This window comes from Lepeophtheirus salmonis, chromosome 4, assembly GCF_016086655.4.
Source record: "Lepeophtheirus salmonis chromosome 4, UVic_Lsal_1.4, whole genome shotgun sequence".
Classification (NCBI taxonomy): domain Eukaryota; kingdom Metazoa; phylum Arthropoda; class Copepoda; order Siphonostomatoida; family Caligidae; genus Lepeophtheirus; species Lepeophtheirus salmonis.
Window position 1 is genome coordinate 2071120 of NC_052134.2, and position 27480 is coordinate 2098599.

At 31.1% G+C, this 27480-nt stretch overlaps 1 protein-coding gene across 2 annotated transcripts in view; it reads right to left on the minus strand.

Moving 5' to 3' along the window:
• Nucleotides 1–27480, minus strand: part of LOC121116358 (uncharacterized) — a 52168-nt gene that overhangs the window by 10762 nt on the left and 13926 nt on the right. For both annotated transcript variants that reach the window (XM_071887532.1, XM_040710603.2), the window contains exon 2: nucleotides 2270–2715. In XM_071887532.1, coding sequence (XP_071743633.1) covers nucleotides 2270–2715 — 446 coding nt within the window. The remainder of the gene's footprint in view (nucleotides 1–2269; nucleotides 2716–27480) is intronic.

Genomic DNA, 27480 nt, shown 5'->3' on the forward strand with positions numbered 1-27480 from the left:
GTGGGATCCTCCTTTATATTCTTCCCTAAGCTTAACAAGAACTTTGTATCTCTCTTTAAATTATTCCTTCCACTTCCTGACATCTTGAAAAGGTCTCCTCCATTTTTTTAATATCTTGGCCAACTTAAAAACCAGGCTCCTAGAGCACTTAACAATGTCCGTATTCTTCATAACATCAACTCCAGCATCTATGATATCTGAGATGCGCTGCCTTTTTGCTTGTTGCTCGCGCATGATGATGAAATGACTAAATGATTAGTATAGTTTCTTAATGCAAAAAGGACGGCGGAAACAGAATATTAAAAAAATAATCACTCAACCTTTTCATAGTAAGTTGAGAATTAATATTGTAATGATAGTCTGGGTGTACTTAAGAGATAACTAGCATATGGTATGATTGACTTATTTGGCTAAGTACCAACTGCTTTTGGACCTTTTTTGGAGAGAAGGTTGCGTGCCAAAATAAAGAATCCAACATGAAAGTAATAACTTATTCACAAGTGATCAAACTGTAATGTGTTATTACTAAATGAATAATACAAAATTGTATTCGACTATTATTCATTTATATCACCACTCTATGAAAATATAAAATTCAAATCATTTAATGATTAAGGCAATGTAAACTTCATCTAATCAGTGGTCTAATAAGATTGTAAACGACATACATGTAAATATATTAGTGAGAGGTTTTGGTTCTAGACCATTTTGAGACTGTTCTAACTTTTGTAATACCAAACTAGTGATGCCCAAGTTCGGTATGGACCGCCCTTGTAGTCAAATTAGCTCTTGATCGGTCCCCACAAATAGACATTTCATTCCCTTTTTCGTCAGTTCACGATTAAAAAATATGTCTTTTTTCCAGACTCAACACGAGTGGTTATGTATTATTTAGATTAAACTGCATTCCGTGTACAGATTTCTCTTCTCTCGTTCTCAATCAATCAATCATTCTAAGGATGGAAGTGACTCATCTGATTTATTGATGGGAAAAGTTAATTCTATGTCGAGTATTTATGATTTATTTTGCTTAACTGAGGGAAAATTCAAATACTTGTCTGTTTTTATTGGAAAAGTAAAATAAAAATGTTAAATCCTCTGATACATAGCAATTGAGACGATACACGAAATTGTAGACAACAAGTTGTTAAAGCATTTTCAGTACAGGATCTCTTACTCAACTAAGCAGTCTCGTAGCCAGGTTGAGTACACTGCTCCTGAGTAAAATTTTGTTCCAAAAATTTAAAATATTTCGTTCAAAAGACAGCATTTTAATCAAAAAAATGAAGGTATGAGGTCAAAATTTGAATCCTTTTTTTCTTCACAATCAGCAATAATTTATTTTGTTTTCTGCAGAAAAAGTTATTTTATAAACAGGTCTATTTTTGTAACCTTTAATCAAAAATGGTCAAAGGTTTAGTCAAAAAAGTAATACAACCCCTTCCCCAAAGAAAAATCCTAGTCACATCCCTGCCCAAAATGAGACCTAAATATCTAAGGAGGAAAACTTCAAACTGTAAGAGGAGCAAGGACTGGCTTGAGATGACTTTTTTCAATATAGCCCTCGATTATGAAATGATTATAATTTATAAGTAAACATTTTAGTATATGAATCACTCCATCTGATCTAGAAATGGACATTGAAGTCCATATTAGTATCATATAACTTTTTCTCAAAGTGCAACAGAGTATTGAGCCTAGGAACATTGAGTTCAAGAGAAAAATTTAGGTGCAGTCCGTTGTCCATTGAGCTACGCCCATCCGTTTACCTCAAACTTTAATAACATTAGAACAACCCCGCGATGCAACTTTTTATGTGTAGATGTCGCTTCAAACACTAATAAAGATAAGTTGAGATGCTACGTTCGATATATATGATTTTTTTCTTTTTTTTTTTAAAACAAGGATGAAGTACTAAGCAATACAAAAAGCTTTTTATGATCCGGAAAATCCCTCGGATCTTTTTTAAGATTAGTAAAAGTTCAAATACTCGTATCCCATTGGGATCTTGGATATTTTCGGATAATACAATCTGACTTATAATCTACCTAGGTCCAAGACCCATCCTATTTCCACTCTCGTGTGTCACAGGTTATGATAGGGGCACAATAAACAACTATTAAGCAGCAATTTAATGGAGAATGTGGTCATAATTCTGCAGTTTTTGTGGAATAAAGAATAAGTTATCGTTTTGGGAGTGGACATCCACTTATTGTCCCTACGACACTGCCCCTAAGGAATGTATCATATAATACCAAGTAGAGCTTACCTAGAGGATATAGCTCCTTTTCCAAATTCATATCCTCATCGTTTGAAGAGTAGTAGTAACTTAGGGATTCATCGAGACGACTTTTCGAAATTTGTGAGCGCAAATCGGATTGATCAATTCGAGATGAATTGGACTGGGGCTCATTTTGATGATTATTATCGGGTAGAGTGTCTGGAGAGACCTTTCGTCGTGAAAGACCAGAGCGGGAGGAAGTGGTAGAATCATTTTGACGACTTAAATGACGGTGGTGTCGATAGTCGAGAACAGAGGCACGACGTTTGAGAAGTGCGGGATTATTAGAGGAGGATTCTCTACGAGGAGGTGAGGCGGGGTGATGGTGAGAACGTCTTCGGGTGGAAGATGATCGTTGGGAGGGTGAGGTTCGATGATGATTGCTGTTGGAGGATGGATGATAGGAGGATCGAGGATGATGATGACGGGACGTCCTGGAAAAAAGAGAAGACAATAATTATTCTTTGTTTATAATGTGTATTTTTCTTTTTAAAAAATCCTTTATTTTATGTACGAGTATGTAAGTAGTATTGGTGGTGGGTTCATCTCACGTCATTGTAAAAGCAGGTGTCAATCGGGTTCCTTTGCAGAAATAACAACAAAAATGGGAATAAAAAGAGGCAACCAGGTGCCCCCTTGTTTTTATGATATAAAAACAATAACACTGTGTTCACCTAATGTGCGACAGCTGTTAAAATACATATAACTTTTTTATAATATTACATATTATTATATTCGTCTAACTAAGTCTCATAGTCAAAATAAGAATTAAATATTATATAGATGTTAATAGTATGTCAAATAGTATAAAATTAAATCCCTGGCTCTATACAAAAATCTTTTTAGGCTCCTCCCAAAAGAGATGTAAAAGTTTCATCATTTAAAAAAACTACAACAACTTCTGAAATCTCATTGGGGATCACATAATAAAAGAAAAGGGCTCTTTGGATTTCCCCTTCTCTCTTTTTATTTATTAAAAAAAATAATTTTAAAATAATAAAATAACCATTCATTCAAAGGAGTACATTATACCATTCCAACCCACCAACCAACCAACCATTGGATACTCCCCCTCCCCCCTTTCTAAAAAAGAATAATATCCGGTGACATCCCGAGGAAGAATAGATGATAACATATATATTTTTTATTATGATTATAGAATGGTAGAAATAAACAACCAGAGCGCGGCAGATCGATAAACAATCATAAAATTCAATTCTATTTTGTGTACATAGACTACTATTACAAACATACAGTGATACCCTGAGATACGAGCAGGATCTGGGGAGTAGAAATGAGCCCAGATATTCAAAGGGCTCTTAAAAATATATCCAATCACCTTCCTCCTCGAATATAAAGTTGGGAAATTCTTTTAAAATTGATTTAAATCTACAATTTTTTTTTCTCTACAAATGAATATTTCCTTTTAATATCCTTTAAAATCCTCAAATTCTTAGAATCCCAGGGATTTATAGTCTAATCCGCAAATCTTGTATATATATATATATTTTTTTTTAAATAGGAGCTGGATTCTTTTGGGAAAATCCACATTGACATTCGATTTGTATTCAAAAATGAGCATGTCCTTCATTTGTGAATAATGAATGATACTTTACTTTTTTTTTTTTGGTAGCAATACAAATTTAGTGTAGTTGGAGGATTTTTTAAAGTTATTTCATAGGAAGGGATAGATTGCGATCACGTAGAAGCTCCGTCAGGTAAGGAATTCAACTCGTATGTCAAGCGCCGACTGTACAACTTTTATTGCGTGTTTTTATACATATATATATATTTATTTAGGTATTTATATATATTTTGTTTACAGCTCCTCCGTCTAGAATGTATTTTACAGAAAATAAATAAATATAATTTGAGTGAAACCATCTGCTTATTTGAATAAGTAGGGAGAGAGAGAGAGAGAGAACGTTTCTTCCCCTCACTCTATAATACACAACATACTATGTTTTTATTCCAACAATCCTTTCTTCCTACATTCATATATAAGAGGATATTTGTGTTATTTTTTGCCCGAAGGGGGTAGGGAACTCGCATATAAGTAGTATAGAAGGCAATAACAAATAAATATGAATTAAAAGTAGCAGCGTACTCCCACGCGGTGGAGTAGTTTGCCAACTATAGCCCTTGCTTCGTCGTTAGTTATTCTTACTATTGATCCTTTCCCGAGTGCTAGTGCTAGTCTGTATGTAGATAGAGAATATTAATCGATAATCCCGTGAGGGGAAGGAGAAGGGAAGAAGATAAAAGGGGGAAATTATTATTATGAAGGAATGAAATAAGGCGCGGGCTAAACTTTTAAATAACAAGGAACGATATTACATAAATATGTATGTATATGTACGTATACGGGGTGTACTGAACTTTTTACACACATTTGATAAGGTACTCTGTACTTTTGGTACCTAACTATAGGCAAATGAGGTTCATTGCTGTTTTTGACTTGACATTGATGTTCTTTTTGAGGGTCTTAATCCAAATATGTAATGTTTACCACTATAAAATGCGTCAAATGTTTTTTTTTTCTGTTGGACTAATGATGGAATTGCAATCTCTCCTCGTATTAGCCTTGTTCGTCAATCCATGAGTCTTTTCTAACAATTGATGAATAATCCATCATGTCTAATTAATAACAAAGTAGTGATTAACTCTTCATTCTCCAGTTTTTATTTTTATTATTCTTGTTAACTTATTTATTGAAATTTTGGGCATGTTTAAATCATTATTTATTCATAGTTTAGGTGAAATATCCTTTGGGTAAGATGTCCACGTGGCAAAATAGTTTTAGGACAAAATACCTAGGAATTACAAGATTTAAGAGGCACGAGGTGGAACATAGAGTCCAATGAGGGAAACTATTCATAATGGGGAAATTAAGCAATATTAGGTTAATATTGGACCTTCCTAAAAAAAGGTCAACTAAAAAATTGTTATTAAATAATTTTTGAACTAATAAGGAACAATATTATATGTATATACATACAGGGTTGATTAGCGAAAAAGTACGCTTTCTTCCCACCAACATTGTATCTAAAGTAATGACCAATATACAAATAAAATGACGTCATTGGACTTATAATTAATCAATGCATCAGTTGGCCTTAATTTGAGATAATTTTATTCAGAAATATGAGAGAGAGAACCCTAAAGGCAACGAACCCCAGATTCACTATGTGCCCAAATTTGTCCTTCTCAAAATGCAATGTATATTCGGCCAATATTCCATACAATTATCCATATGGTATTATCAGAAGACAAGAGATGCCAGGAGGTTCAAATAAACGGGAGGAACTCGCCCAAATCCTCAAAGAATGGTTGGAATACGATCCAACATCTTCAATAAACTCAAAGACGAATGAGTTAGGAGTTACGGCGATTATGATACGTTGTCACATTATGAAGCTTGTATTGAGGTCCATACCTAACTGAAAAAATGAAAGCAGGGCGTCAGGAGAGGCCAAAGATGTTGTTATCAAGCATACAAAATTATCAACATTTTCATTAGATGTGAATCCACTGAATTATTATTTTAGAGGAAAGGTGAAAGGAAAAACCACGACAATCTCATAGATTTAAAAGCTTCCATTGCTCGGAAATCGGCTTCCGTTCATTACATCGAAATTGTCATAGCATGGAGAAGCTTCCGATCTCGTCTTGGGCATTGTGTTGCTGCAGATGGTAAAATAATTAAATTTTGAATCTTTCATATTGAAGTTTTGAATAACTTAAAGAAAAATTTGGGATATTGTTTCCAGTTTCCCGTAATTAGGCTCATAAATCAGTTTGGGCAGACGGTACTTTTGTCTCTTATGAGCTCTATGTAATCCAGGCTTTCTTTTGTGTTGATAGACCACTATGGCCTGAGTTAGCACAAAAGAAAATCTTGAGCATAAATCAAGAAAAGGCAATTATATACTTTTAAACCATTGTGCATACATAGAACTAAATATATATTAACTCCATTTTTGGGGGGGGGAAATAATTCTAGCTTGCTTTTGTGTTGATCAGCAACATATGTAAATAGGGAAAGTCATAGAAAAACCCACTTATAAAAAGAAAAAAAGCTTTGAAACTAGATAAACAAATTAGAATATGCTGTAAGCCTTATGCGTGTAGGACACATCCGTAATTGCAACACTCTCAACTGACTATTTTAAACCAATGTTGGGATCAGATGTTTAAGAATAAATAGTAATTAAGACGTGTTCTGCATTCAGGAAGCACCGAGAAGGGGAGTCGCTTTTCAATTTGGAAAATATATATTGTCCAATAACTTTAATTTTCTTTCATATAAAAGACACATTTTTGGAACAACAAATCATATTTTATAACATCCAATTTTCCGACTGACATACCTTTTTCCCCCGAACAAAAATATCTATAAGGGAGGGGAAGCTCCCACAGCCTCTCGTGGCAACGGCTCTGGGGCCAAGAGATAGTTTCTTTGTACATATAATCGTACATAAACATGTCGGATATAACACGGCAAAATGAGAATCCTATAGATTTAGAAGAGAAAGCCATCGAAAACGATATTTTAACAATACAGTATTTCATCTTTAAATCAGACTCTCGTCTATCCAAGGGTTAATTTCCTATCACTCTTTTGCTATCTGCAAAAAGATATTACGTACCCGGACCCTGGCAATGGAAAATGTGTGTATATATTGATCTTTTGAGAAGGATGTGGCAAAATGGTTTGCAAGAAATATGTGGAACGATTAGATCTTCCATTCTCCTGGTCAAAGATAATTGAAAGGTTGCTCCTCAAATCCAAATGGTTGCCTCTTTTTTGTTAATCCTCGCAAGGACTGTGGATAATTTTTTTTGATTCACACTTATACAGAATGTCACTTTGTTTATATATTTGGATGATTCATGAATAAATTCAAAGTCTATTGGGGTGTATGGCTCTAATTTTCTGAAGGCATTAATTTTATTTGGGCTTTCTAGCTTTGCACTTTTAAGTGCAAAGTTTATATATTCAAGAAACAGACAGTATTATACTTCTAAGATCTACTGTACATATAGTTTCCTCAAGTGTGTTAGTTCCTTGACGATATAAACTTTGCACTTGAAAGTGCAGAGCTAGAAAGCCCTAATAAAATTAATGCCTTCAGAAAATTAGAGACATAAACCCCAATAGACTTTGAATCTGAAGTTCTTAGGAGGTTTGTGGACTCTTTAAGGTATTTATCTCCTCTAAAGGATATCGTTTCTGTCCATGATGATAAAAGTATTCTTTATTGCATTGATTTGATGCCCAGGTTTTTGTTACTTAGAGTGTCGTTTTTTGTTTTTTTTAAATAAAAATTTCATTACATTTAATTATTGAGAATAATTTATTTTGTAAATTGAATGAATCCTATTGATTTTGGCAATTGTCGAGAAAAGACAGTACCTTAGATTTAAGAGGCCTAATTTTACCTATAGTGTTTACTTCTGTAATATATTTTTCGTAATTCTTTCCTATAATTATGTTTACATTTTGTATGTTTTTTCGCAAATTCTAATTTGAATAAAGATCTTGCTGAACAGAATTTATATATATATGTATATTTTCTTAAAATGTCATGAGTTGTGTATGTTTTCTTCTCTGCACCCCGTATATATACATATATGTATTGATTAACAAAGAGCAAAATATGTTTATTGTATGTACATAAAATTATCTTGCCTTTGTGCGTCTGTACCTCAGGTGCACTCCCTCGCGATTCTCTTGACAGAGTATTAGTAGTTGGGGAAAGAGCTCAGCGAATTATTTCCTTAATGGCTTTTTAACTTTAAAAGCTCCCTCTCTCTGGATGTTCACACAAACATAGAACATACAGATAGATACACAGGGGGAGAAAGAGAGGAAACGTGTTGTTATTGTATACCTCTCCTTGAGGTCCAAGGTGCCTTTAAAAAATAAAAAAAGGTTCTGAATCTTCCCCCCACCCCTCTTTTTTTTAAGCATATCTTTTAAAAGTATTTTTTTCTGTCATATTACACATAGAATCAATCCACAATGGTCAAACCGATCAGTCTGAAATTTAGGTATTATTACGTATAAAATAACCAAGCATGTTTCTATAAATATTTTTTTGCCCTCCAAGGTCATTAAGAGCCTGTTTATGACCAAAATAAAGCCTCTTTTCACTTCTCTCTATCCCTTCCCTCTTCTTCCTTTGTCTCTTTTTTTGTAACTTCATTCTTTGTTTCTATTCCCCTCTGTAAATTCCTGCCACCCGGACATCCTCTGCTATTCTGCACTCATCACTATTGTACATATATATATATATATAATAGTGATGAGACGATTCAAAAAACAAGAAAAAAAACAACACAAACGATTCTGATTCCGATGCAGTTCTAGTCAAAATTACCGATTCTGATTCTTTAATATTTTAAATATTAGCTAAAAAATACACTTTTGCTACCAGGAGGCGTACACAGGATTCTATTTTAATGGGGGAGGGGCTAGGTTTTTGAATTTTTTGAAAAAAAAAAAAATCAAATTAAAAAATTCAAGTATACAACCTGATATATAATTTTTTTCAAAAATCTACAACTAATGACAAAAATTACAAAACCCATTACTATTCTCAAAAATGAAATTTTTTGAAATTTTTTTCGAAAATCATTAGCTGTTCCCCCTCCCCCAAAAAATTGGAAAAATTAAACTTCAATTCTAATTTTTTTAATTAAAAGATTCACATATTACATTTTTTGGAGAAAAAAATATTTAGCTATTTACAGATAGTTAAATTTTTTGGAAAAAAATTTGACAAATTTAATTAAATTTCAAATATTACATTTCCTTGTAATAAGCAAAAATTCCTTAATTTTGGAGTGGCTATTTTTTTCCAACCTAGAAAAGTAATAAATAGTTAAATATATGAGCATTTCATATAAATGACCTAATAATAGAGAAGAATCGGAATCCCAAATTGAACATTATTTTCCCGATACCGATTCCAGAAAAAAAAAACACGATTCTCCGATTAATCGCCCATCACTATAATAAACCTATTTATATAAGTAATTATATGTCGGCGTTGATAATTTTTGGGGCTAAGCCCCCCCCTTCCTTCCTTTCCAACACTACATTCAATTATATTCTAAGCCGGATTGAACGTTCGTGTGTGCTCATAAAATACGGAGAGTAACCCTAAGGATCTGTTGCAGAGTTGTAACTGTGAGTCCTTCTTTGACTCAAAGAAGAATTGAGCATCGATATGGGAGTAATTCTTGCCCATGTGTCTATTTATTTACTTCTCCACCTCCTCCTTTGTCACAGCTGATTAATGAAAACCTTATTCTGTCTCTCCTCCATGTTGATTTTTGTTTTTTTTTAGTTTTTAATAGGGCCAAAATACTGAGAATACTCATCTCAAATCATTTCAGGTTGTGTTCATTTCCTTCATGTAACAGCATCTCCCAGCTAATTTAATGAAACGCCATGACAGATAAACTTCTCTTTTAAAAATATTCTTCAAATTATTCAGGGTGACCACTTTTATTTTCGCTTTATTTATTTAACATACCGGCCGATGATAATACTTGAACGTCTGGTTATAGCTGCTGAACAAAAAATAGGATCATTATCCTTGATAAAACAAGGAAACCTGTAAAAAAAATATTAACCCGAAAACAAGATGGTCTAATGTACTTACTATTCATAAATAAGTACATAAATGGTTGGTTAAATCACACTATTTATTTATATACATCATACAAACTGTGGCCTACTTAATGTTTCTTTCGAACCCTCTCCATCCCCTCTTTCAAATTATAATAAGGGCACTAGGGCGGAAATCCCAAGGGGATCATGTTCATTATATTCTCTCTGCCCCTAAGATTAATTTGAGACTACTTTTTAAAAACAGAACAACAAAGTAGGACCCAAAATTGTATTTAATATACAATATATCTATAATCTATTTGCTTTGTAAAAATTGTAACTTGTACAAGACAATTGTACAAATTGTAAAAAAAAAAAAAAAAAAGATTCTTAATTTTTATTTAAGAATTTATAATATTGAATAGTTATATTAAGTTGTAGTTAGAGATATGCTCAAAATAAAAAAACCAAGATGATTTACTTTTTTTAATGTTTCACTTTATATTGATATTATATATTAAAATATATAAATCATAATTAGTTGTAAATATTTTGAAATAAACATTCATTATTCTCTTTGATCAAGGATTTTTATATTCCTGGTTGACTCATATATGTACGTACTGAGTGGTCCCTTAAAATCTGAACACTTTGAATTTTAAACGTGAACAAGATATAATTTATTAATTAACAATAGAATTTCACCTAAACTAATACTATGTCTAAGCTCTCTAAATCAGGCATGTAGCCGCAAAGATGGCTTCAAGGCTGCGCCGGAAAATTCATTCTTCAGATTAACAATTAAAAAAAACAGACCAGCTCAAACCCACACTGTATATATACAGGTGTGCGCGTCTAAAACTGAACACTCCTTTAAATTTTCCGGCTAGAGGGCTTGACGAGGGGTTCTCTTGTAGACCTTCAGGCTAAGATCTTTCTTAACTAGTCGGTCCATGGTCCTTCTGCTGACGTTGAACTCCCTGGAGAGGCAGCTGACGGTGACCTTGCCTCTCTGGTCCTCACGGCAACAACCATTTTGACCGACCTTCGAGACCTTGACTTAGATCTTGTGGTCACCTCAGGAGTACCTTTGGCTACCAGCCTGTAAACGGTGGTGCGGCTGCAGTTCAGAACCTTGGCAATTTCAGTGGGAGTTTTTCCCCGCGTGGAAAGTTCCAAAATTGCGACTCGACGTTTCTCCATATTATCAGCTGTTGTGTCACTGTTGCTATTTAGATTTTGCTGGAGTTTTGTTTATAACTAGTCAAGACCCTTACCTCAAAGTATAAACTGCTTTCAACTCAATAAAATCACGAATATGTACATGGTGTAAAATTTAAAAGAGAGTTCAGTTTTAGACGCGTACACCTGTATTATATGTACAGGGTCGATATGATCTCATAATAAAAAATGGGTGCAAAGATACAGACCGATATAGAGCGAGAATCATTCTTAAAATTTTACGGCCTTTATTTTTGTTTTATATTAAGCTGAAAATTCTTAATTGATTTTAATTTCCTAATGCCACTGGCAAGGCCGGGTAAAACTACGCTAGTATTTTATTAAAAGTGTAGCTATACATTTGTATGTGATAGACAAAAGAAATAAAATAATTCTTAATAGAAATAATAAAATGCCAAATATATATATAAATATATCCACAACAAGGGAACAATTAGAAATTGTATTCCTGTATTTTCAGAAACGGATCAAAAGTAGAGAATAACTTATTTTTATACCTTTATTTGTCAAAAAGAGTCAATTATGAAATAACCAACACGCATCAAGTGAAATGAGGGAATCAACTACTGACAACAAGATGCATGTGGTATTTTTGTGTTAACGAACTAATGTGTAGTAACCAAAAAAAGCTCCCGTATATTTGTGCGGAGCCCTATTTTTTTTTTTCTACAAAATTTTTTAAATTTTTTCCAAAAATTTACAAAATTTATAACTATTCAAAAAACAAATTTTTTCCTTTAAAAAAACCAGAACTGTTCACATAAATTAATTTTGACAGAAAAATTTTAAAAATCAGAGTTATTCTCAAAAATTAAATGTTTTGGAAATTTTTTCAAGAAAATGAACTGAAACGTTATTCACAAAAATTAATTTATTTGAAAATAATTTTTTACTAAAATCAGGTTATTTTCAAAAATCCAAAATCAAAATTATTTGGCAATTTTTTGTGGAAGAAAATCCAGGGTCATGAGCTACAATCAGCTGTGACAAGGGGAAAAAGGACAATTAATAAAATTTTTCAACTCTGCTAGACATTTGAAAATCCTAAAACGTAGCATCAACTATTTCTCAAAAAATGTTTATTTTAAATTTTTCGGAGAAAATTTCAAAAATCTATGGCTATTCTATAAAAATTAATTTTTTTGCAGATTTTTACGAAAATCAAGGTTATTTATGGAAAAAATTCAAAAATGTTATTCTCAAAAATTATAAAAAAAAAAATTTAAAAATCTATGGTTATTTTTTGAAAAAAATTAAGGGTATTTCTTTAATTTTGAATTTTTTTACAAAAATCCAGGATATTTCTCAAAAAAATTTCGAAAAATTTTTTGGCTATTCTCTAAAAATTTTTTTTTTTTTCAAAAATCCAGGATATTTTCAAAAATCAAATTTTCTCAAAAAATTTTTCAAAAATCTATGGTTATTCCATAAAAATTATTATTTTTTTGAGATTTTTTACGAAAATCCAGGTTATTTCTCAAAAAATTAAATGCTTCTCCGAAAAACTTAATAATCTATGGCTATTCTCTACAAATTAATTTTCTTGAAATTTTTTTTCAAAAATCCAGCATATTTTTTTAAATTTTTTCCGAGAAAAATTTCAAAAATTTATGGCTATTCTATAAAAATTAATTTTTCTGGATTTTTTTCAAAAATCCAGAGAAGTTCACAATTTTTTTTTTTTTTTGAAAAAAAAAAGTCAAAAATCCAGTGTATTTCTCAAAAAAAAAAATTTCAAACATTCATAGCCCTTCAAGATTTTTGAATTTTTTTTGGAAAATTTAATTAAATATTATTAAATCCCCTGCTAACTTTCTTACCAACGCCTAAGTAAGTATGTACACCCCCATACGACATAGCTAGCTAATACACATTGATGCGATTTTACTCTTTAGAATGAATACATACATACATAGAATCATTTAAAGCATCTACATAAAAATGAATGAGGAAAAACAAAGGAGAACTCCAACCAGGAGAAGAAGCATCAAACACTTGTTTTTCTATATATTTTTAGTTAGAGTAAATGTGTCCCCTTTCTCACTAAATATACATATACCAGGAGCAATGGAAACATGAACGTACAAACAAACAAACAACACATTTAAAATACATCATGATGATGATGAAGAAGAAAAAAAAACAACATGTTGTTTTTTTCTTTTTGGAATTGAAAATACAATATTGAAAAGTACATATATATATATTTATTAAAAGAGAGGATTTTATCGTTATTTTGAGCATAGTAGCTAGTAAATATGTTTAATATTGATGTTCACTACACACTAGCCTATAGATACTAGTCTTGGGGTTCGGTTTCGAATTCCCAGACCCGTCTGATACCATTATATTTATTGTTGGACCGAACTAAAACCTGTATATACCCACTGTCTATAATTATGTAATTAGTTACATCCTAAGTACTTTAATAAACATTTAACAGAACTGTACGCCCACCCTGTATAAGACTAGATGACTTGACACAATAAATAAGCACACACCCCTTACATATATTTAGGTAGATATAACCTAATATTCTATAGAGATATTCGAGTCAATTATAGGCTTAGTACTCCAATTTCATGGATGAGCACCGGTAGCCAAGAATTTTAGTTATGGTTTGAAAGCTTATTTGATTTAAAAAGCACATATTGGCCCCCACATGGCTTTTCAAGTAATGAAATCTGTCAATTTCTATTTCAAAAAAAAAAAAGTTGTGATGATCAATTTTGACTACTTTAAGTGGGATTCATGGTACCTCCAAGGATTAATAATAAACATTTATTAATAGAATGTATGATTATCAGTGATGGGCAAGGTATCTCCGAGGATTAATAATAATTTATTATTAGAATATATGATGATCAGTGATGGGCAAGCTAACTTATCTTGTTAACTAGTTAAGTTAAAGTTAATTACTATTTATTTTTTAGTAACTAGTTAAATATAAGTTAATTAACTTTAGATTACTTTAAGTTAAATTAACTCACCCAACTTTGGATAAGTTAAAATTAATTTCGACTATTTAAGCTAGTCCATTGAGAGATTTATCAAGGCTTTATAATAAATATTATTCTGTCGGTCTCTATGGCTGGGACTTTCTATACTTTCAATTGTACGATCAAGAAAAAAGTACAGATTCAAACTCCCAACAACTTCTGTTTCAAAGCAAAAAAAAACAACAATGTAAGATAAATTAACTAATTAAATGGAGGTCAAAGAAAACTAAAATTTACATTTTTGAGTTTTCATGTAATTTTAAACTACATCTATGTAAAATTATAAAAATATCCGAGATATTATAAAAACGGTTTGGTGTGTAATGCCCAACTTCCAAAGTTTGATAAAACGGATAGTGTTGACAGAGTGTTTAACTAAATTATCGGAGAACTAACAGTTATTTAAAAAGTTTTTTTAGTATTTCAACTGAGAATAAAAAAAAACTTAACTTTAACTAATTAACTCAATCAAGTTAAGATAATGCAACTTAAAAAGTTAAATAGGTAAGTTAAAATAACACTGTTTAATAATTAACTAGTTAAGTTAAAACTAAACTTATTACTTTATTAAATATGTTAATTTAAGTTGCATTAACTTAATTCATTTGTCGAAAAATACAAATATGTAATCTATTTTGAGAAACGTCATTCTATCTTGCTTTGGTGTTGACGGGCCACATAAGTATATATACATGTGTTCAAGTTGTAACTTGTATAAGCCTATTGAACAAGTTATTATGAACAAATGAGATGGATAATCTAAAGTATTTTTGATGAGGATAATGGATTATTTCTTAGGTAAGTGGTTCTCAAATGGGGATACGCGGTCCCCTTAGGGTACTTGAGATTTTGAAAAAAATATAGTACATTCATCTCTGGAAAAAGGTTTAGAATCCCTGCCTTGGATGGTAGATGTATTCATTATGTAAATTTTGACTATTTTGATGAAAAAATAACTAATGGAGCACATTTTTTCATCAACATGATTTAGTTTTGGTTTTTTTTTTTAACTTCGAAAGATTAAATATAGATTATGGGAATAGGTTTCCAGAATCCAAAAATATTTTAATTTTTTCTGTATCTTTTTTTGAATCTGAGAAAATACATTGTAAATACAAAAAAATAAAGTGACTAAAAAGTGAAAACACATTACTTCATAACAAAAAAAAAGTATATAAAAAATTAATATAATATTAAATAGTAGTATTTATATAAAATGTAGTTCTTTGTAGACCAGAAAACATTTAGGGGCATTAAGCTTATTTAAATTATTTCTTGAGGTTAAAGCAGTCCGGAGCCCACCATGTCAATCCAAGAGCAACAATTTATTGAGTAGTGTAATTAATTAAGTTTCATACGACACATTATACAATTCTAATGCCCACAGTAATAACTAATAAATGCATAGTTTGAATAGATCAAGATGAAAAGATAAATATATCAATGTATGTATAGTGAGTAATTCAAATGAGGAATTGTAACTTGCACAATCTGCTTATCCGAGTTACAACTTGTACATAAATAAGGTCAAACATTGCTCAACAGCCACCTGTTGTAAGGGTGTCATCATACAGTGTTCAAATTTATAATTCTTAGTAAATTTGACACTTGGATTAAAAAGTTGTAACCCACACGAAGTCGTCGCTTGTTTCGGGTATTTTGCCTGATATATATATAGTAAGGTCGTACAGGGAACGGGGATCAAATTGTCGCCAAAATATTTTCCTACAAAAAACAACAAAAAAATATACATTTTTTAACTTTTTTTATTGAAAATCAAAACTATGACGAGCATATAGGTATAGAGTAGCCATTCATTCGATATAATCACCGTTGGCATCAATAACGGCCTCAAACCGGCCGCAGGCTCTTCTGACCATCTCATTGTCCATGTTGCCGAATACCTCCTTGATGGAGTCCATCAGGCTGGCCTTGGTGCTATGGGAATGTCTCTCGACATAGCCCCAGACAAAATAGTCCAAAGGATTAAGCTCGTGAGAATTAGGAGGCCACAAATCCTTGGTTACGACGTCATAACAGTTCTCGGTTAACCACTGCATGGAGATTTTGGACACATGGCAGGGTTCTGAGTCCTGTTGCCAAGCCCAGGGCCTGTCTCCGACCTTGCCATGGCCTTCATGGACCTGGTAGGGTCATCTTCAACCATCTTCTTCACCTTGTCGACAAAGTCGGTGTCCCTGACCTTCCTGTCGGCGCCCTCCTTCTTGGGTGCCCTTTTTATGGTGGCATCAACATCCCAGGTGTCAAAAATGTATATAAAAGGAAGCTATGACCTTAAGCTACATCAATTTCACATTCAAAATGAGAGAAAATGCAGCTTTTGTCTATATATTTTCCAATGCTGGCTTTCTTTAAGTAATTTATAAAGATTCATATCAAGAGAATCTATTTGGATTATCCTTGATGAGAAGAGTTCAAATAAAAAAAATTTGAATCATTTTAAAATTAAGTCAAGTAAGCTTAGAATTTGATGTTGCTATACTTGGTGTAGATACACAAGTCATAGATGAGCCTAATCGGTATGTTAAGTGAACTTTGAAATATTTTATTAGTCCATAGCCAAAATCTATTCCACCAACACACAATAACAGAGTCATGAATTAACGTAAATCATTGGCCAAAATAAGATTAGAAGAATGCAGGAGAAGTTGATAAAAGAGATGAGAGGCGAGGTTCAGAAGAGGTTTAGCGAGGAGGAACCAATCTTCTGTATTCTCCTTGATGGAAGAATCGACTTGACTGATGAACAGTCATTTAGGTGTAAGATAAAGCAAGAGCATTATAGTGCTGTTAGTGAGCCAGAGAGTAATTACTTGTTAATTGCAATGAAAAATATAGAAAAACAAAAACCCCCTGCATTTTCTCAAATTTTCAAAGTGAAATTGATGTAGCTTCAGGTTATCCAATCTTTTTGTAGACTACATTTTTGAAATCTACGTGACAAAAACTACCGGTTTTTGATTTAAAAAAAAAATAAAAATTGAAAAGTACGACCCACCTTAATGTGTCCAAAAATAATCTTAAAAAAATATATATTAAAGGAATGGTTTCAATGCGTTAATTTATTATTTATTAAAATTTTTAATTGAAAATTGGTAAATGATTGAGAGTTCAATTATGACTATTTCAAGTATTTTAAAGTATTTTTCCTCAGATGCAATGAAAGCCTCGAGACGGTGCAGAAATTAGCAATCTCCTCCCTGGTCCCATGCTTTCCTGATGGCTGACTTGAGGGAGTAAATGCTGTTATGGCGAGTGATGTTGGACCTGCTCTCCATGGTGCTCCACCAATCATAGTCCAGAGGGTTGAGGTTGGGAGATGAAGAAGAGCCATGCCTTTCTCAGGCTCAGAAATTTAAAAATGAAAAAGAGTCGCAACGATTTTTACTCATTTTTCAAGCTATCTGAACGAAACTTACCATAAGGAAAGCAAAATACAAATATTCCATTTTTTTAATTTAGACAAACTAAAAAAAAAGGGTTGTCAAATGTCGTAAATTAATATCAAAGTATTTAATTTAAGTTTATTTCCCGGCCCCCCGATATATCTGGTGAGTTAACATAAAAACAATCTTAACCAAAAAAAAAAGAAGAAATTAATTATTTTTCATTGATATGTAGCACATATGCTGAAAAATCCTGGCTTCAAACATAGTCATTGCTTTTTTAAAATATTAATCCACCTCAATTTCAGTTAGTACCAACCTTCAAAAGACAGCTGTCAAGATTTCATGACAATCTTTTCTTTTGTTTGTGAGTTATTCTGCCAAGGGTCACACAACTTTTAATGAATCAAGGACGATTTTGTATTTTAATTTTAGACTGCTTCTTGATGAGTAAAAATACCGTTGAAGCTAAGCAATGGCTTGAAAAATGTTATGGGGACTCTAATCACTTAGCTTTCTAATATGAATGAGAAAACTAACACTATTTAACAGTCCATGTTTTGTTAATTAATGCAAAATAATGATGAATGCTCTATTTGAATTTTATTGATGAAATAAATAATTTTGGCCTCCTTTCAATCTTTAATCTAGATGTGCAACCTACATATAACGTCATAGAACAATGTTTGTTTGTTTTTTTGCATAGGCTATTTTCTGTCAAAGGGACAACTTATATTACATATTTAACAATTGTTCCATCAGATCCGTATTTTTAACGATCACACTGCAACGTATACATACGTACAAACCTACCTTGTACGAACGGTCAAACAAATAATATATGAATACAATTTTTATATTCATGTTCAAAACATCAAATGATATATAATTTGCTTGACTTGACAGTCATAATTTACGTTCCTCGTACATATGTATATATATAGATTGCCATACATAAATTATTATGTTTTTTTGTTCCTTCTAACATATATACATATATATATGAACTTTGGTCAACCAATTTTAATAAGTGTATGTTATGATAATTGTAAAGCAATGAAAAAAATAAAAGAATGGTAATAGAACAATTCCTATGGAATGGTATGAAGCGTTCATATTCCTCATAAACGTAATAGCAGGACATGGAACACGGGACAAAAGAGTCATACTTTTCTAAGGAGTAAAAACAAATAAGACGTTTTTTCTATCTAATTTCTCAATTTATGTATTCTGCTGCATCAAAGTATATCACCATGATCAATTGATAGGATTCGTGTTTAAATACTTGAGGAGCATTAAAAAAAGGAAGCCATGCACCCCTCTTAAATAATCATTTATTAACTAATTGGATATTTTATAATAGTCTTGGGGGGGAGGGCTGGACTGGAGTTGCTTTACTCTTGTTCATGAAAGCCACTTATTCAGTGGTTCTTAAACTTTGGTAGGAGGAGTCGTTATTAAAAAAGAAGGACCATCAAAAATATAGGGTTATGGATTTTGTATTAAAAAAAAAAAAAAAAAAAAAAGAGGTCAAAATACATATATAGGGGGTGCATCAACATAAACACAATATGAACCAAAAATTAAGATAAGGAAAACAATTGCTATTTATTAGTGTTGGGTTGGGCCCAATAAAAAAGCTCGGTCTGGACCGGTCTCATATAAAAATTCAGTACAGACCGATTTTACAGATTAATTGTTTATAACATGGCATCATATTTTTTTTCGAGTACAATGACGTTATATAAAGTTTAAACAGAGATAGTTCGGATTAATTTTGATCCACTTATATGAAACCAGTATTTATTCTACAACTGATCGTGTAATTTAATTACTTTTTTTTTTTTTAAATCTCAGTTGATCTAGAAAAAAAAAAAAATTAGTCTCTCATAATATATGAGGCCGAAAAAAATCAGTACATAAATTGAGACCGAAAAAAACCCCGGTCCATAAAGTGAGACCATCTCAAAATCAGTCCACGGTCTGAGACCCCAGTCTAGACCGAAAAATCGTCCAAATCGATGTAGAAAAATCATTTAAGACCGGACCGAAAAAAAAATTCGGTGCTGGACCGAGTCTCAACACTAATATTCATCCTTTTTTGCTTCATGTTTACAAATAGACTCCATATTTTATAGATATGTTTGAGCTAATTATAGGCTTACTATTCAAATTTCTGGGATGATTTAAGATACCTCATTATTTTAGCTATGGTTTAAAACCCTTTATTTGATTTAAGAAGCTCATATTAGCCCCGATATGTCCTTTCAAATAAAATCTGAAATAATTTGTCGAAAAAAAATGAACACTGAATTTTGAGAAAATGCATTCTAGATGGCTTTTGTGTTGATGGGCACCATATCGTTTATAAAAGAAGATTATCCAATAAATGATCTGTTTTTTTTATTTTAAATAATTCAAAGAATCAGTATCCTAAAATTTATTTCTGGGATGTTACGCTAAATCCACGGTTAGGGGGTAGACCCCTCACGGTACACGGTTTGTAAGTAAAATGTTTTTTTTTATTTACAAATGTTCCTTTAATTGATTAAATGGAGTTGCACTGATTAAGTATAAGTAAAAATTATACTATTACATTTACTCAATTTAATCTAGGAATCTTTTGGTGAAATCTATATTCATAAAGTATATTTCTTTCTCTAGGAATCACCTGGGCGCGAACATACACACATTAAGTGAATAATTTTCCCGTGCTCGTTGTCCATGAGCTACAGCGATATCATCATTATTTTATTCTTCAATAATCTCTTTTCTGTACAAATAAATTATTCTTCATTTTATTTAAATTCTCTCAAAAAAAACAACAAAGGTTGATATAAAATATATAAAGGATATATTTGCAAAAAGAGGATCTTGTCTATATTTTTCGGTAATAAATAAGACCAATTATGAATCCCAATATCGCCATATGTAGAAAATATTAATTCGTTTGATACAGATGTACCTGTAGTTGCAAAGTATCGTTAAGCTAACTTGGAAATATTGAGAAATATAAATTGAAATGATCTCTCCACCATTTGGATGTATTTTATCATTTTTCAAGAATCATGATTTCTTTTTTTTATATAAACAAATTCATAAATTATTTCTTATATAAAAAGATGCTTATGGATTATAATCTTACCTAACTATCCAAATCTATTAATAAATAAATGAATAACCAAAGTTATATAAGTAATATTGAGATAGTCAATATGGGAATATATGCGCATAGTACCAAGGGTTAGAACGTACCCAACGGAACTGCAATACAACTCCGTACCTTACCAGTTATACTAAAAATGAATGAATGGTTTTACTAAAAATAGATCAACAAATGTATCATTCTACAAAAAAAGGTCATACAAGAAACATTTATTTTATGTAAAAAAAAAGTGAAAGTAAAAAATATGTGTCTTTTAAAGAAGAAGATCATTCAAAAAAAGATGTATTTCTTAAAAAAAGACAACAAAAATTACTTTGATTAAAAATAGTCCTCCCAAAAAAGTATTTTCTAAAAAAGTTCATTCTTTTTTATTATAAGTATTTTCTAAACAGTTCATCCCAAAAAAATGGTTTTAAATCTTTTTAATATTAGTAATGACTTTAATAAAAAAAACGTAAACAAATAAGTCTTTTTGAAAAATGATTATCCAAAAATATGTATTACTTTGTATCACAATCTGTCAAAAATTATCAAAGTTTGAAAGGCTTGAATAAGTGTGATAATTAAAGGTGATAGATGTGCAATGCGACAACGATTGGCCTAGTTATTAAAAATGTAAGAAGATTCAGCAGATCAATGCGTCATGAATTTGGTTGGAAATGTATGACAATCTCAATAATTATTCTTTTTTTCTTCTTCATCTCTCTTGTTTGTGTTTTCTCTTTCAATACATATACATAGGTTTAAGTTAGGTATAACAATATATAGCCAATAGACATGCTAAATAACAATATTATCCCTTCCTCTTGATGTAGATTTTGTCAAAACTCAATTCATGAGTTATTTTGAACAAAGTAAAAAATAAATAAAATACATATTATTAAGAAAAAATAATCCTTAATTTAAAGAAAAAGGTAAACAACATTCAAAATGGAAGGACTGATGTTTTCTTATTTTGCGTTTGTGATACTGTCTATCGTATTTTTGTACCAGTTAAATACAAAATGAATTTGTTTATTTCAAGAAAAGAAAAACTGGAATTCAGTTACTTTGGTCTTGCTTTGCCAAACTGAAAAACAACAACCAAATTATCTTTATTGCCAATTTATCAAATTATCCCTAATTTTGTTAAGAAATGTATTATAGCCTTCAAAAAATTTAAAAGCCCCATTCCGTATATCAGACATGAAAGGATATTTGTTTTATAATGATTCATTTTTTATTGCAGGTTCATTTAAAAATATGAATCCAATGCCATTGGACCAAAAATAAGTATAAAATCGACATTCGACAATTGAACTATTTTAAGATTGTAATGGAATTGAATGGCAGCTAGAAGCATATACATATACATTTTCTAACCTGAATCAATGTGTACATAAAGAGATGACTACAGGGTGCATTTCCCTCAATTTTTGTTATCATTGAATGTATTTGAATAAAACATGAGCAAACACAAAAAAACATATTACTCGCTAGGTGGTGTGACAGTCTGTAGATTGTTTGCTTTTAAAAAATGGCACATGCTGAGAATAATTTTCAGAGCCTCCTCCATGTGTGTAATAATACCCATATATTAAATAATATTATTCTCAGTGAGTTTTAATATTTCGCCGCAAGACGGCGCCACTCTCTGTCGCTTTGCTTACAAACTAATATACGTAAACAATGCTCATGCCAGCAAAAAACGATGTCCGAAAAAAGAAAATCAACACCAATTTTGTTTGTGGCAAGGGGTTGGAAAGAACCTTAATATGGAAGAAGAAGAAATCAATCCAAGAATTATACACTCAAACTCCTTTACAACATGGTCACAGAAATGGTTTCGGTAGAGGCTGGCGACATCCTCGATATACAAGAGCAAGTCAAATAAAACTGAACGTGGATGTTTCTTCATTAACAACGCAATATAATCTTCCTTCCATGTCTTGGGATGGTTGATAGGTCGTTCCAATGTGTTTACCCAAGACGGCGCCCTGGTACACACGTTCAACAAGGTGAAGCATTTCTGCAGAGAGAACATGGTTGCCTTCTGGCCTTCGTCCTCACCCGACGTGAAACCCTTGGACTTTGACGTTTGGTTCGTCTTGGAGGGCAAGAAAAACAAGACTTCTCACCTGAATTTCGATCCCCTGAATCCCGCGATCACGGAGGAGTGGAACAAATTGTCCTCGGACTTCATCAAGGAAACCTATGCCTGTGTTGAAGCCATTATTCAGAATGGAGGGGGACATATTGAATAAAAAGTGTGGAGAATGGCTTTTGTAATTCATTTTTAATGACGAGGAATAAGTTTGTGAAGATATGTTTTAGTTTATAAATTAATTAATTAGTAGAAACTTTGTGGAAATGATGAAATTTTACTATGAATGAATTTAAAAAAACTGTTGTTCGAAATAAGCACCCTTTGCCTGGATTACATAAGAGGATAAAGAGGCACTTGGGCACTTTCCTCTATTGAAGTCCCTTATGTAAATATGACTTATAAATTGTACCCAAATATTTTTGCACCCTGTCATCCCAACAATTCAAAAAACAACAACATTTTCCTCTACTACGATTGAAAGAGGCCTTTTGAGCGTCAGGGACTCAAGAAGTTGGTAGAAATATCGAATAAAAGAAATTCTCTGGTATAAACATACATACATAATGATATAATTAATAAATGGATATAAAAAATAGGAAGAAAATGGATAAATAATGCACTGGGCCGTAAATAACATTTTTTGATAAAAATAACAAGGAGAAAAAAAAGAGGAACTACGAATTTTTCTTTTCCTCGCTTTAACATTTTTTTATTATTATTAATCTATTATTTATAAATTATTATGCTTAGTTAATCCCAATCATGTCCCTTTAACAACTAAAAAAGAAAGCAGTAACAACAAATCAAGTCTTTACTTAAATGAAGAAAATAATTCTACACAAGGTCTTTTTACTCCACATATATATATTTTAAATTAAAAAATCCCATTGAATTTTTTTGGACAAAATTTTGAAAAAGTAATTTTTGGAACAGAATTTCAAATATAATAACTATTTACAGAAACTTAAAACTTTTGGAAATCTAAATTGGACAATTAAATTTTAAGGAAAAAAAATCAAAAGCTTTTCACAGCTAATAATTTTTTTTTTTTCAAAAATCTAAAAAAATTTAGAAAAATAAAAATTTTGGACTTTTTTTTCAAAAATCCAAAACAAGTCAAGGGAAATTAAAATTTTGGAAAAAAATTTGAAGAATTAAATTTGAAATAGTAATTAAAAAAAAAAAAATCCAAAAACTATTCACAGGAAGTTAATTTTTTAGTAAAAAAATTTGAAAAAGTAATTTTTTGGTAAAGAACTTCAAATAAAATAACTATTTACATAAACTTAAACTTTTGGAAAACTAAATTGGGCTTGGGAAAAAATTTAAAAAATCTTAAACTTTAGGAAAAAAATTTAAAAATTAAATTTTTTAGAATAAAATTTCGAAAGATATAACTATTTACAAAAGCTTAAATTTATAAAAAACTAAATTGGAAAAATTGAAAGCTATTGAAAAACTAAATTAGATTATAAATATTAAACTTTTTGAAAAAAAAAATCAAAGATTCTCTAGCAAAAAATAAAAATTTTTAATTGGGGGAGGGCGACAGCCCTTTTAGCCCTTCCCTTGAAGCCGCATCTTCCCTTATATCACCCTAGTTGCAGACAAAATATGAAAAATTCAATTTAAAAAAAAATCATTTCACAGAAAATAAATTTTTTTGGAAAAAAAATTGAAATATTAAATTGATTAAACTTATATGACCCAAGTCGCAGAAAATCAGCACTCCGCCATAGGCTGACCAAATTCTAAAGAGAGAAAAGTTTCAGCCTCCTAGGTTGCACGCTGTGGACACCCATAAAGGACACATACAAACTCTATTTTATATACACAAGTATACAGATCCTACTAGAGAGGATAAATGCAAAAGAGATAAACAAGGACTTGGAATGAAAATAAATGAACTTAAAAACTTATCTTCACTGAATATATGTATAAACATATTCAAGATAAATAGATACTTTGCAATGAGATAAAAAAAAAAATAATAATAATAGATAATTAATCATATTCAAAATACAAAAGAGAGAAAAATATAGAACATTAAGGAAAAAAAAAACATTTTAATTTTTTCTCTTGAATAACAAAAGAAATGTTTTTTTTATATACATACATATCATTGACGTCATTTAATGATGGCATGAATCAAAGTAATTGAAGATATCTATGAAGCTCCCAAAGACATTTAAAAAAAAGGTAACAAAATACATGTAAAAACATATTGTAACACTGGATTCCAATGAGATCAAACGTAAAGAAAATCAAGGATTCCTTCAGCCTATTCAATGAATCCTCAAAGTAATAGTATGCCTACTTTAGAAAGCCAGACCCCCAAGTAAGAGAAACACTTTTTGGTGTAGCTTTAAATATAAAAAATAACTCACATAAGATAATAAAAATTAAAAAATGACATTCAGTCAAAAAAGTACCGGGAATTGTTAATTTAAATTGCCCATGCAACAGGGATTTAAAAACAGTTTCTTTCGGTTGGCAGCCATGCCTTTTATTATGATGCCAAGTTTGAGTGCGATCTCTAGAACAGTTTGCTTACAACAGCTGGATATGTCCGTTTACCTCACTAGTGCTCAACGATTTTTTCAATGAACAAAATGATTGAAACAAGAGGTTGCCTATAATTTTGTGTTGCAAACAAAATTTCATATGCTAACGGGTTGAAAATGTTAGGAAAAGTTTTTTGTGAATCATTTTTATCAAAAATCCGTGCATAGGACTGAATCTCAGAACATCATAAAAAACTAAGAGTGACCAAAAAATTCGGTCGGAGACGGTACATAAAAAAACTGTAAAATTTACCTTTTTTTTGAGCCCATAATTTTTTCACATCATTTTTTTTTCCAACAAAATTGGTTGAATTATGTGAAAAAATCTTTTATAATGGCATACATGCAGTTAAACTGACACTTTCACGGGTTAGCGAGATATAGCCCTTTTTGAAAAACTTAACCACTTGGCGGCTTTCACATATTTAAAAACTTTAATCACTGATTTTAAAAGTAAGTATGATTTGATATCTAATTATATGTTTTTTGGAGTGAAGAGCTTAAATTTGATGTTATAATCAGTGTAAAACTAAGGAAAAGCAATGATTTTCAATGTTTTTATGTTAAATTAACATTAAATTTGTATAATTGAATTAAAGATGAAGAAAGAAACTCACATAAGTAATTTTTTATTTGAATATCTTTATTTATAATATAATTTATTTTTCCAAACTTGTGTGCAATCCTTCATCCTCAAAGATATGCCTCTCGAAAATTGAAAAGTCATTGATTTCCCTTAGTTTCACACTGATTATACCATCATCAAATTCAAGCTCTTCTACCCCCAAAAACATATAATTTGATACCAAAAGCATACTTACATCATAAGTATGACCTTTAAAGTCAGTAATTAAAGTTTTTTTAATATGTGACTCTATGCAACCGCGTTGTTAAAATACATTTTCATTGAAGTGTTTATAAAATTGTAGAAATATAATGGAACTATCCACTAGTCGTAATTGAAATAAAAAAAAAAAGTTGAAAACAAACTCCCCTAATCTAAATTATAACTACACCAAAAGTCAAAATAATTAAAACAAAGCCTCGTTAGTTATATTATTGCTGTGTAGGTCCTTATTTATTCGGGTCCAGTCTTACGACCGATCCAGAAGACTATCAGTACTAGAACTGATCAAACAAAGAAAATATAAAGTTGAGTGATGTAATCAAGAACGGAATTTTATAAGTTTTTTGAACTAATGGGTCGGACTGAACTGGATTGGACGTAGACTGAATTAGAAGGGACTGCCTTTTAAAGTCCTAAATGATTACCGATACAACACTAAATTATAGTATCTAATACTCGAAATATATGTGGTTCCCATCTCTGTAACCCATCCAAATAGCACTCGACATTTTTCTCTGCAAAACTGGATTGTCCTTTGACCCTTGCTACAAATATATTTTAACTGATTATTTTATAAAAAAAACATTAGTTTTAATTTTTTAACATATTAAATACAACATTCTTCAATATTACAGTAAAATCCTTAGGCAATGGTGTTCTTGTGCATCTAAATTTATGTAACAGACCTTGTACTTTTGCAGTTATGCTATTAATTTCACCATGATATGGGCCGGTATAAAAATTAGAAAAATCTTTATGCACAAGATGCAACTTAAAATGGAAAAAACAACAAAAACAAACACTCCATAACTTGGTCCATTATATGAATTGTATACGTACACGCGAATAAAGAAATTATCTTGGGATGTTTCCAGTGATTGTTTAGAGAAGAAACATGTTCTCTCTTCCGATGCTTTACCATACAAACAACCCAAGGTTAGTAAGTTGGTAACTACTCTGTACTTCATCCAAGATAATGAATAGTCTGCCATCCTATCAAGACCTCTGATTATCTCCCCGACCGAGGCATTAAAGCCAACCCTATCTTTCTTTCTACTTATTTGATCTAGAAATTGATTTCGTTTTGATTTGCCCCCTTTCTCAGCCTATTGTTTCCTATACTTTTCATAAAATAATAATAATAAAAAAACTATCCCTAAGACTATATTTTTGTATTGAACGTATAAAAGTGTATCAAATTTCATCTATAGTATTAAATCGGCGCCAAAACTTGGATTTATTGAGCCTAAACTGCTCCCACACAGCG